Source organism: Phaseolus vulgaris, chromosome 7 (genome assembly GCF_000499845.2).
Source record: "Phaseolus vulgaris cultivar G19833 chromosome 7, P. vulgaris v2.0, whole genome shotgun sequence".
Taxonomy (NCBI): Eukaryota; Viridiplantae; Streptophyta; class Magnoliopsida; order Fabales; family Fabaceae; genus Phaseolus; species Phaseolus vulgaris.
In genome coordinates, this window is record NC_023753.2 from 38,666,420 (window position 1) to 38,678,690 (window position 12,271).

Below are 12,271 nucleotides of genomic sequence, written 5' to 3' on the forward strand. Positions count from 1 at the left end.
AAATGAAGAAGGTCACTTGAGTGAAAAATTTTGGTTTGATAAAAATCTTCAATTGAAAATGAGAAAGTTAATATTTGTCCTCACTCAAATTATAAACTACAACTTTAGAAATGGATTATGTTGCTTGCACAACCTAATAGATGATAAAACAATAATATTTTGTTGTCACAAAATATCTATGCTCCAATTTTTGCTTATGCTTCAAGGACATAACATCATAATTTTTTGAAATAAAAAAAAATAAAATATATTTGTTTGTTTGGCTTAATTAAAGTGATTTAATTAGGCTTAGAGAATAAAATAAAGTTTGATGCATATAGAGAAGAAAAGGGTTAGAAGTGAGTTGGGTTTGATATTTAAAAGTGCAACCCTAAGTCATTCATAAGTGTATATCTATTCTTCCTTCTAAAAAATCTAAAAGATGGCAAAATTGTTTGCTAACATATTCCCCAAGAATATGCTATCTATTGCCAAAATTCCACCCAATGTGCTATTACTCATATAAGTTACCTAACATTTTCTTCTTTAACCTAAAAACAAAAAGGGAAATGAAAAAAGAGACTTTTAAAATTGTACCTAATGGTGATAATTGATGGAATCCAATCCCATTTGGTAAACCTAAATTGAACGGTGGCCCCTTCTTTCCTTATCTTCTGCCTACTCATTTTTGTGAACCAATTTTTTTTGGTAAGACATTCCTCTATAACTTTTTTTTTTTGCATTCAATAATTTGGTTATATATATATATAAAATGTTATTGAAATAGTATTCTTAAAATTAATATTTATATTTTAAATATTATTCGTTTTGAAATTTTGAATTTGTAAAGTGTTTCGGTACATCAATATAGTTTCACATCACTCAGAGTAGATATTCAAAACGAACAATACTTCGAATGCGGTGATTGATTTTAGTGATACTATCTTTTAAATTTGAAGTCGGAACATAGAACATGAAGTTTTTGTGATATTTGGAGATTAAAATTGAAAAATATATATAAATAATTTTGATTTTAACTTTAAGTGACATAGATTATTGAATATGAAAAAGTATTTGGAATTTTTTTTAGTAAGTTAATTTTTTTTTTCATATAAAAATATTTTGTCGTAATTATCTTACTAAATTTTTTTTTATTACAGTACTAATCATCGTTTGAAAAAATATTTTTAATAGATGACGATATTACATATATAGAGCCAAGACCTTCTAATCTAATTTGGAAGCTATTTCGTAATCTGATTTGTAATAATTTTTTAATAAAAATTCAAAAATCATTTATTCCATATCTAAAAGTAATATAATAAAGATTTAAATCTTGAACTACTTATTTAAAGAACGTAAATCATGAACCACTTATTTAAAAAATATAAGTTACTACTTCTTATGCCAACTAGAACATTTTTTAATTTAATATATTAAAACACGGTTACAGTTTTAAATTATTTTCGTATATCTATACCAAATATCTAATCTTAATAATATATTGTCTTGTTTTATTTCACTTGGAATGACTGTAAATAAAAGTTTAAAGAATTTTTAGTGTATTTTATTTTCTACACAATCATTATATTCTTTGAGACAATTATATGCGGTAATTTGAAGAGTTATCTTAAGCAAAATTATGAAAACATTATTAGTCACAATTAGTGAATTTAAAAATGTAAACATTGCTAGAAATGTATTTTTAAATAGGTTTTTCAAAAAGTAGTAAAACTATGCAAATTTATAATATTTTTATCATTTTTTAAAAAACTATAAACGCCTCTATATATTTTTTCCCTGTTAATATAAATTTTACAAGTTTAGATTTGTGCACTGAAACTAAAAACACAATAAAGTCTCGTAAACAATGGCAAGAAAAACAATACCTAAACGCGAAAATAATAAATTATGAAAACATTTTTAATTCAAATAATTTGTAATAATCCATCAGATAATATCGTGACTCTATTATTCATGAAGTACAATTTATATTATCTCATATTATAAAGAATTTGTCTATCTTTATGTTTCAACTGATCTAAGCATTAAAAAGTTATTTTCAGATGAATTTCTTATTTTGGTGATCAACTGGAACTCAATCTCGAAGGACAACCTACTTCTCACCGAACTACACTCCCAAACTCATTTTTGAAAAAAACAAGAATTATGAAATTATTTAATATTCAATAATTATAATCATACCAACTTTAAAAAATTTATAAATTACGATTTCAAAATACCTTACTTAAAGAAAAAAATGTATAAGTAAAAAACTCCTTATAAAATTGTATTAATTTTAAAAAATAGGCTTAAAATAGAGTGTGTGAGGTGAGAGTTGAGAATGCTACGAACAGAGTAAGCGGTAATCGGTTTGGATCCATTCTCTTCACTCACTGCAATCTCTTCTTCCATCGTTACATTATATTTTATCCATAATTTCAATATTTCTTATAAATACTATCACTGTATAATCAATCACTCACAATCTTTCTTCATTCTCTCAAAGGTGTTGTCATCAACTTTCTCCAATTGCTACTCTTTTTGTAATGTAATGAGAATTTTGTGTTTTAGTAGAATTAGTTTTTGATTCTTACCTGCTTGATTTTGGTGAGCGGAATCAATTTCTGATCTTCACTCAGCGAATTTGGGTAAATTCGTGACAGGGAAAGAAACTGATTCATACATTAATAGATAGATAGTTCTCCCTTTCGTTATCATCAGAATTTGTGTTGAATTCAGAGAGCTCAGAAATAGTTACTTGTTGCTTTATCATTTTTTATTTATTTGTTAATTAAGTTTCAGAAATCAACGTTCTGCTTAATTTTTTCGTATAATAATCTTTCCCTTTTTTCTTTGAATATTTGTTTGCAGGATATTGAACACCATGGATCGACTAAATTCTTCTCCGCGGCTGATGCTTGTTTCGGATCTCGATCACACAATGGTATGTTCCGTAATCTCCCATCTAATTATTATTATTATTATCCAGGATTTTAAATTGCGGGTTATGGTTTCTTTGTATTTCTTGATATTATGATGAAGTCTCAGACACCCTAAAAATCTTGATATTCCGTCTGAATTGAAGTCATTGTTATTTAAAACCTTGTTATTAGTGTTGTTGTTGGTCGTGATTTGAATGGTTGATGTGTTTTTGTTGCAGGTTGATCATCATGACCCTGAGAATAGTTCACTTTTAAGGTTCAATGCGCTTTGGGAAGCTCATTATCGCCAAGATTCTCTGCTGGTGTTTTCAACTGGGAGGTCACCTACACTCTACAATCAACTGAGGAAAGAGAAGCCTATGATAACTCCTGATATAGCTATTATGTCTGTGGGGACTGAGATTACTTATGGGAAATCAATGGTGCCTGATGATGGATGGGTTCAGTTTTTGAACCAGAAATGGGATAAGGACATAGTCATTGAGGAAACAAGCAAATTTCCTGAACTTAAGCCTCAGGTATGGTTTTTAGGTGGTGATGGTGACTGGGATGATTTGTTTCTAGATTGTATTATTTGATTCGGGTGTATAGTTTGTCTTGTTTTATTCTTTGGTAATTCCTTAATGGTTTGCTTAATAACTGATGGTGTAGGCAGAAACAGAACAACGACCGCACAAGGTCAGCTTTTATGTTCAGAAAGACAAGGCACAGAGCGTAACTCAGGCTCTTTCTAAGGTTTTGGAAGGGCGTGGGGTAAGCTATAACACGTTTGTATTCATTGCTTTCTTTTCATGGAAAGTTTCAATATGTTTAGTTTAGTTTAGTTTTGAGTGTGTAAATTGGATTTTTTGACACCTTACTTTGCGTGTTTGATATTGTATATAGTTCCATAACATAGCCTAATTTTTTGCCAGTTGAATGTTAAAATAATATACAGTGGAGGAATTGATTTGGATGTATTACCAAATGGCGCTGGCAAAGGTCAAGCTCTTGCCTATCTGCTCAAAAAGTTTGAGACTGAGGGAAAGCCGCCACTTAACACTCTTGCTTGTGGTGATTCTGGAAATGATGCCGAGCTGTTCAGCATTCCAGGAGTTTATGGAGTCATGGTTGGTGTGGTTTAGCATGTGTTTATTGCCATATTTTGCCTTGTTAGTGAAATATTGAGATTGACTTGCGTATCGCATTTGTTTCTGTTCGTTGTGTAGGTAAGCAATGCCCAAGAGGAGTTGTTGCAGTGGCATTCAGAAAATGCAAAAGATAACCCCAACATTCTCCATGCCTCAGAGCGTTGCGCATCTGGCATAATACAAGCCATAGGTCATTTTAATTTAGGTCTAAACCTGTCCCCTAGAGATGTTTCAGACATTGGACGAGAAGATTCATCTCCAAGTCTTGAAATAGTGAACTTTGCTTTGTTACTTGAAAAGTGGAGGCGTGCAGAAATTGAGAACACCGAGCTGTTTATTGCTGGTTTAAAGGCAACCGCTGTATGTCTGATATCCTTTATCTTTACAGATTATTATTGTGTGTTCTATTTGTGTGTGCAGACTACCGAGATGTGAAAAGCTATCCAAATTAACTCCATTTTGCCTAATCATTTTCTTTTCAAATGAAGTGTATAATTTTATCCTTTTAGCTGTATTATTTCTATATTCATATTTCATGGACTAACAAGTTCTGAGATTTACCAACGAGAAATTAAATAGTGAAATAGAATTTTTTCAATCCATAAAACCATATCTGGGGAGCAACCACTCAATTTGTCCAATGTTTTTACACGTTTTAAGCATTTTGGTACGGTGTTTGCCTTGTTTTGGTATGATTTTCTATTTCCCTTTTTCTGAGTGCATGTTGTGTATGAAGAATATATTTTGGCACATATTTTTCTTTTCTTGAACATCTTCCTTCAATAATAAGCTCTTCCCTATAAAAGCATTGAGTTTTATCATTATCACATATCACCATCCTACATTTTCTAATGTATTCCAAATTCTCTCTAAACTGTTTAACCATGTCAACAACTTGGAATAAGACATTTCCATGGTTGATTTCCAAAAACGTCTATACCAAGTCATTGCAAAAGCTTCATTTTCTCTCTCTCTCTCTCTCTCTCCAACTCTACCTTCACACCATAACTAGTTGGATTTTCACTTTTCATTTTCTTGATCTGAGAGCTCTATTTTTCCACTGATGCACTTTTCATTTTCTTGATCTGAGAGCTCTATTCACCCAAGTCTTTACGTAAATGTTTCCTTCTGTAGAAGGATGTAAACTGATCCTTTTTTTCAATATGCAGCTCCCATCTGGTACTTATATCCATCCTTCTGGTTCTGTCTATAATATTAAGGAGTATATGAATATCTTTGGGAAGGTGTATGGTGACAAGAAGGGTAAACAGTTTAGGACTTGGGTGGATGATGTATTGGCTACACAGTTAGCTCCAGGCACATGGCTAATGAAGTTTAACAAGTGGGAGTTGTGTGGTATGTATGAGTTTTGTTGTTTAAGCTCATTTCATTTCCCACCCCTTCGTCTCTCAGAAAATATGCAATTGTTTAATCTTGTTTTTTATGAATAATCCATCTTCTGGGAATTTGTGGTAGTGCATGTGCAGGGTTAGAAAATTTTGCATTGCATATTTTTGCCTTTTTACTTACTGCTAACTGCCAACATTGCAGGTGAGGAGCGGAAGGGTTGTGCCGTCACTTCAATACTAAGCAAAAAGGTATGTTTTAATGCATCAACTATTTTATTTTTCATGTGAGGTCTTTCGTTTTTTTGCTGAGAAGATTGAAATTTGAGATTCAGGATTCGGATTGGTACACTTTGGTGCATCTGCACCAGACATGGTTGGAACACTCAGGGCAAGGTGAATGGCTTGTTTAGTTGGTTCCTATAGCTTATCCAAGTTCCCCGGATGTAATGCCTTCAGCAATAAATGTATGTAATCAATCCAATGACAAACTAATTTTTACACCTTTCATCATGAGAAGATGTCTCATATCATATGTATTTGAAATTTACTGTATATTTTTCTGCTGGTTGCATAGCTCTGATGAGAATCAAAATTTAACATCTCTACTTGAGTAAAGATAATTTAATCTGTTAAGTCTAGTTTGGTTTTAATTCCCGAATTGGTAGTGAGTTGTGAGTGGAGTTGAGATGATGTATACAAGACTGAACAAGATACCAAAATTGATTCACAAGGCTAAGAAAGCAAACATTCAAATATTCTAACGCATGTTACCTTCAAAGCAAATATTTCCCATTTCTGTGTTAATTTGGAAATTTGGACGTGGATCATAGATGCAGATCCAAACACACACTGAACTATTTTCTCCAAGTTCCTTCATTTGACTACAAATTGTAGCTTCGAGGATTGCATCTTGGTTCTCTTCCCAAATTTGCCATTTTCATTAGCTGCTCATGCTTTCAGATGCCATCATTCACTTCTTGCACTATTGAATTTCATTTATTACATTAAGTTCAAGTGTTTTTCTTCTCCCTTTAGTGCCACTTTGCCCTCTTAAAAGGGTTAGAAAAAAAATTCTAACCATGGTTAATTTTTTTTGTAATTATTGTTATGAGAAACTAGTTCGTTAATTTAAAATCATCAATATTAGTTTGTGATTAGTATATTACATATTACATACTCCAAATTATATTCTTTTAATATGAAATAAACTTTAATGAGTTGAGTTTACAAAACTCTTACAAATTTATATAAATTATCAAGTTTTGATAATTTTAATTATACAATTAAAAAAATTAATATAAGGTAATGTATGTATTTATTTATATATTTTGAAATATTTTTAATAGTTGATATAAAATATTTATAAAAAAAACTAGTATTAGTGAGAAGGAAATGAACATGCTGAAAGAGAAATAGGGCACATGCAACAATGTTTCTAAAACTATAGTCATTATAAGTTATTTAATGACAGATCTAAAGTAATCATCTATTGTTGGACTTTACATAAAATATATCACTGAACAATTTCCAATGCTACTTATAATTGTTGTGTTAGAGAATAATTTTTACTATTGACGATAATAAACAAAAGTAGAAGCATTATACAAGAAAGGAAAAGAATGTGAGCATCACATTGTGATTCTAAAAATATGAGACATGATAAATGTTATTTTTAGAGTCTAGAAACAATTTCTTCTTCCCGTATAAACATGTTGACTTCTCGATCTTTTATCTTAGTTTGGGTTTTCGATTTGCTACTATTCTATTTTGGGCTTGGACTTGGATCTAACTTGTGGGCTCTCACTTCACTGGGTTAGGTTAATTGGATCTTTCGATCTTCGGCCTCAATCTCCTCCCACAGGTGAGTGTGTGTACCTACAAGGTGCTCCGATGCCAAAGTCACCAAAGTTATAATTGATATTAGTTAATTATGAGATAAAATTCACTCTACTTACCTCTTGGGTAGATCACCTATTTATAACACTTTCTTATTGAGCTTAAAACTCAGTTGAACTTTTACTCTTTGCACCTGATCTTCTTTAAACACACCTTTATGTTTTGGACCCTTTAAATGAACTTTGTCAAACTATTTATTTATTCGTTTCTTATTTTTATTTGATTTATACCTTTCGATCAACCTTTTGGTTTATCTATCGGTCAACTTTTTGGTTAACTTCTCGTCCTAAACATAAAACATAAAAATAATAAAGCTTTGATTCTACATGAATTAAAAACAACTCTCACTAGTTTTGATTCTATATGAATTAAAAACAACTCTCACTAGTAAGTTATCTCATGTAGAAATCACATGAGAAATGTTAAATGCATTCTATTAGTAACACCCTCTTTATATATGAAATACAATAAAGGGAAATTTTTTTCTTTCTTGACCCTCTAAATCTTTTTAACACACTATTTATTTTGAAAGATAATTTTTTATGTTCCAAACAGCCTATATTAAAATGAATGGGGAAAAACACACACAAATATATATAATTAAAGATTAATAGTGTGTAAGAATTAAGAAAAATGTCATTATAAATAAAAAAGAGAAGGGATTTGTTAAAACAAAAACAAAATTACAGGGCCCAACCGGGTTCGAACCGGTGACCTCTTGATCTGCAGTCAAATGCTCTACCACTGAGCTATGGACCCTTTTTGTTTAATAAATTCCTATCACACATATTCAAACCTTTGTGATTTCTGCAAAAATTCCACTCTCAACAAATGCTCATTATAATATTTTTTAACTATATGCTTTTTGTCAAATTTATGTATCAACTTTAGAATCAATGAATTTGTTCTTTATAATAGTGTGAACTTCATCCTTGTTGATAAAATTTATTGTCATAATATTGGAAAAAATTTCTACATGTTTTTTAAAATTTAAAGACTGATTATTCTATTTGAAATGAAAACCAAAATCAATTTTGTCAAATAAGAACTCAAATAATAAATTTTCCTAGATTTAATTATCCACATATTTTTTTAAATAGTATATAAGCTTGGTTTTATCCATGTATTTATCTATCATTAACTTTTTTATAAAAAAATATTACACTATTTGTAAGTGGTTAATACATATAAACAATGTGACAATGTCACCTGAACTATTACAAATGCATAAAAATTATTATATTATACGATAATATATATATATATATATACTTTGTAAAATTAGTGAATTTTGATTTTGGTCCTAAGAATTTATTATTATTTTTTTATCCCTAAAAATTTGAAACGATCATTTTTCGCCTTTATATTCCCTCTAAAATATTTTTCTTTAATTTTCATCTCTCAAAATTTTAAATCATGAGTCCTTAATTTTAAGGATATTAAGAGAATTTTCGTGACATGTTGACATTATATTGCAACACTATTATTAGCGAACTGGAGTGATTATCTGATTTTTTTTTCAACACATAAATATATAAATATTTTAAAGACCTTAAATTTAATTATAAACCATGCTTAAATTAAAGACAGGAAGTTGTGGGAATATTTTAATATGTTCATAGTAACATATGTCTTAGTCTTTGTTAAGGATATATTTAATATTAGTTTTCTAAAAACATTCAATGTAAAAGAAAAATATTAATTACTTATTTATGAATATAATTATAAATTGAAATAAGTTATATATATATATAATATATAATGTAAACAATTAATCTTATAAATATTAATTCACTTGTAACTGGTGTAATGTATTTGACATAGGAGTAGAAGATGTTTGGGATACTGTTTTAGTTTTATTTTTAATTATATAATTTTAAATTATTTTTGGGACTGTTACAATTTTTTTCGTATAAATAAGAGTTTTAATTATAAGTATTATGTTTATAATATATTTTCTTATAAAAAAAATTAAAAATGAAAATGCGGGGTGGACCATCGCAATCCATTAAGAAAAGTATATGATATGTTGATTATGTTAACATATCACACAATTTGTATGAGTTACTCATTGAAGTTGCATCTAATGTCAATTGAAGAACAACATTATATTTAACAATCACTATAGTTTTTTAGTTGCTTAAATAATGTTTTAATTTTGTGTTTTCTTATTTATGAAACATGTAATTTGACATTTATTTGATGTAGATGTTAATCTTATATTTATTTAACTCATTTAAATTTTATTGTCAAATATAAACTCATGAAAGATACTACAAAGATGTGAAACATTAAAATAAAATATATTTATTTTGTATTTTTTTGAAAAGGTTTGGATACTATATAGATCACCAAAACTAGTTCACGACTTTTATGTGACACAGATAAACTCAATCCACTTTTTACGAGTCAAATACAAAGGATCAAAATATACTAACGTGCATTCTTATCCTAATAGAAAATCATATAGTTATATATATGTTATAAGATAAAAATACATTATATTAACATTGTTATAAATTATTTAATTATTATTATTATTTTACAAATATTTTTTGAAGCGTTAAATTTTTAATTACTTAGATGGCCTTTAAAATAATTAAAACGTCAATGTTACCAAACTAAAGGATTTTTTTATTTTTTTTATATTTTGTTAACTATTTTATTAACTCTTACATTGTTGTTTTGTAAAGTGGGTGATGAATGCAATAAAAGTGTAGTTTATATATTAATTGTTCCAATTTGAAAAGTATAAGAAACTTCAATGCACCCATGTGGACTGTTATCAATATTGATGAAGAAAGGATATCAATGTAACTGCAAAAAAAATAATATTGTAAAAAGTGTGATGAGTATTTCCATGTGGACAGTGGAGAAAATGAAGAAAGGATAATTAATGCAATAAATAAAAAAATTAATATTGTTAATTTTTCATGAGCATACAACTCATGCATTTATAATTTACAATAAATGAATTAATATTAAATGAAATATTAAAAAAAAGTATATTTATGCTCATTAATATTTATTTTTTCAAAAAAAGTATTATATGAACTCTTTGAAAGTTATCAAAGTTAGGATAAACACAATATTATGAGTGTAATATGTATCAAATATTTAAAAAATATTATTATGCTTTTATTTATATTAATTCTAGTTTGTTCAGTTTAAAAAGTCTTTGTAGTATGTGTTCTATTGCCAACTGGATCCAAGCAATTCATATTTATCTATAAACCACAGAAAAAAAAATGATCTTATTTCAGAAAAATCTTTTCAAGAATCTATTTAGGTGCATGAAAGACATTTGTGGATTCATCAACCTTAAAAGATCCTTCTAAAATCTAAGTGCAAAAGTGTGGACCTCAAAAACAACATAGGAGTCCCACTTTGGCTTTTGTTTCTCTCTATTTAAGGTTTTTTCTTAAGTTGCCATTGATCTTTTGGATTCTTATGGTTAAAATTGGCAAAAAAATTCTACTTTTTCTTTTGGAAAACCGTTTATTTCGTGACCCATCTTTTCCATACAAAAGACATGAACAAAGGGATAACCTTGCTCACTCCTTATTTAATATTGATTTATCTTGATTGCTTCAGAAAATAAACTTTATTGATCTCTTTCCTTTCATTCAGTACTTGGTTCAAGTTCTTTGTCTTGGACAATGATCCTTATAAAAGCCAACATGTGAGGACAATGTGAACCAAAACAAAACTTGTCAAACACCAAAGAGAAAGAAAGATGGAGAGTTCAATGAGACTTGAATACTTGATGACTGTCTTTGCTGTATCAGGAGGCATGGTCTTTTTGTTTCACCAAGTCAATAAGCATTTGTGCAACAAATTCTTGAAGAAATTTGAGTGTGAAATCCGAGGTACATGCATGTGCATATGTGTTTCAACCACATGATCCTTTCTTTTCTTTCTGGGTGATGTCCTCGTTTAATTCAAAACGAGAAATGATATATTGACAATCTGTTCAATATTCAACCGCTGATTGATGATATGAAAAAGGGTATTTTTGTCATTTCATGCAAAAACTGAAATTTTAGACCGTGAAATTAGGTTGTATATCAGAACCAGTTATCAATATATCATTTCTCTTAATTCAATTCTTTTACTTAAACTTGTTTGTTGAATTTTTGTGGAGATTTTGAATCATGTGATTTTTCTTTATTGTTGTTACAAGGCTCAACAAAACATGAAGCAAAGAAGAAGGTGAGATTTGCAAAGGACATGGTGGAACTAATTCCAATGGAGAATTCTATAATGGAGAATTCTATGACTGATAGGATAAACATGGCAAAGGAACAAGAAGTGATTGGGAAAGTTATGGATTTGGATGATACTGAAAATTGGAAGCATGGAGAGAAATTTAAGGATGTGATGCCTCCTAACAGAGTTGTTCTATATAGGGGGATTATGAACAATAGGAAGGAGAGGTTTGATTTTCAGTAATTTTATACTATTAGGTTATGGATCCACAAAAAATCTACATGTGGGATCTAGCTCTATTAAACGGTTTACTCAATAAAATATTTGATTGAGGAGATCTTGATTCAATTTAGCAAATCACCTTCTTTTTCTCTTTATAGTGAAATTGGGTTAGGGGTTGATGGAATGGATTTCTAAAAGGAAGTTGCAATTAAGTCCATAATTGGGTGTAATGTGAATAAACTAGCTATTTTGGTTTGGAATATTGATTGATCCCAAAATGAAGATATTTGTGTGAAGCTAACAAAATTTTCCATATTAAACCTTGTGAATTGAAGTAAAAGAGATACACATCTTGCAACTATTAATAATCGACAAAGAATTATGTTATGTTCTTGCTAGATCAAAATGGTTGGATCTAGTATTTTGGTTACTCAATGTGCTCTGATGGATAATCTATTCCTTAGCTAAGAATGATGTTGGTATATGTGTTTGATAATTGTTTTTTAGTATCTTAATCTTCATTTCTAGACTGAGGTCTCTT

At 29.1% G+C, this 12,271-nt stretch overlaps 2 protein-coding genes and 1 non-coding gene across 8 annotated transcripts; 2 read left to right on the forward strand and 1 right to left on the reverse strand.

Moving 5' to 3' along the window:
- The first annotated feature begins 2,268 nt into the window (after nucleotides 1-2,268).
- On the forward strand, nucleotides 2,269-6,036 carry LOC137830719 (sucrose-phosphatase 1-like). 6 transcript variants are annotated; one of them, XM_068638205.1, is made up of 9 exons: nucleotides 2,269-2,344; nucleotides 2,854-2,926; nucleotides 3,143-3,442; nucleotides 3,576-3,677; nucleotides 3,839-4,033; nucleotides 4,133-4,414; nucleotides 5,224-5,410; nucleotides 5,606-5,652; nucleotides 5,736-6,036. In XM_068638205.1, exons 2-9 carry the CDS (start codon nucleotides 2,867-2,869, stop codon nucleotides 5,811-5,813), a joined length of 1,251 nt encoding a protein of 416 aa, XP_068494306.1. In that variant the 5' UTR covers nucleotides 2,269-2,344; nucleotides 2,854-2,866; the 3' UTR covers nucleotides 5,814-6,036. The 6 variants fall into 6 exon arrangements, with proteins under 6 accessions (XP_068494306.1, XP_068494308.1, XP_068494304.1 ...); XM_068638207.1 differs by having other exon boundaries at nucleotides 2,288-2,351; XM_068638203.1 differs by having other exon boundaries at nucleotides 2,288-2,337.
- A 1,950-nt stretch (nucleotides 6,037-7,986) lies between these two features.
- Nucleotides 7,987-8,058, reverse strand: TRNAC-GCA (transfer RNA cysteine (anticodon GCA)). Its single transcript has one exon. It is a non-coding gene; the product is annotated as a tRNA-Cys (tRNA).
- A 2,912-nt stretch (nucleotides 8,059-10,970) lies between these two features.
- LOC137828712 (uncharacterized) lies at nucleotides 10,971-11,898 on the forward strand. Its single transcript, XM_068635392.1, has 2 exons — nucleotides 10,971-11,168; nucleotides 11,483-11,898. Exons 1-2 carry the CDS (start codon nucleotides 11,036-11,038, stop codon nucleotides 11,749-11,751), a joined length of 402 nt encoding a protein of 133 aa, XP_068491493.1. The 5' UTR covers nucleotides 10,971-11,035; the 3' UTR covers nucleotides 11,752-11,898.
- Nucleotides 11,899-12,271: the final 373 nt, after the last annotated feature.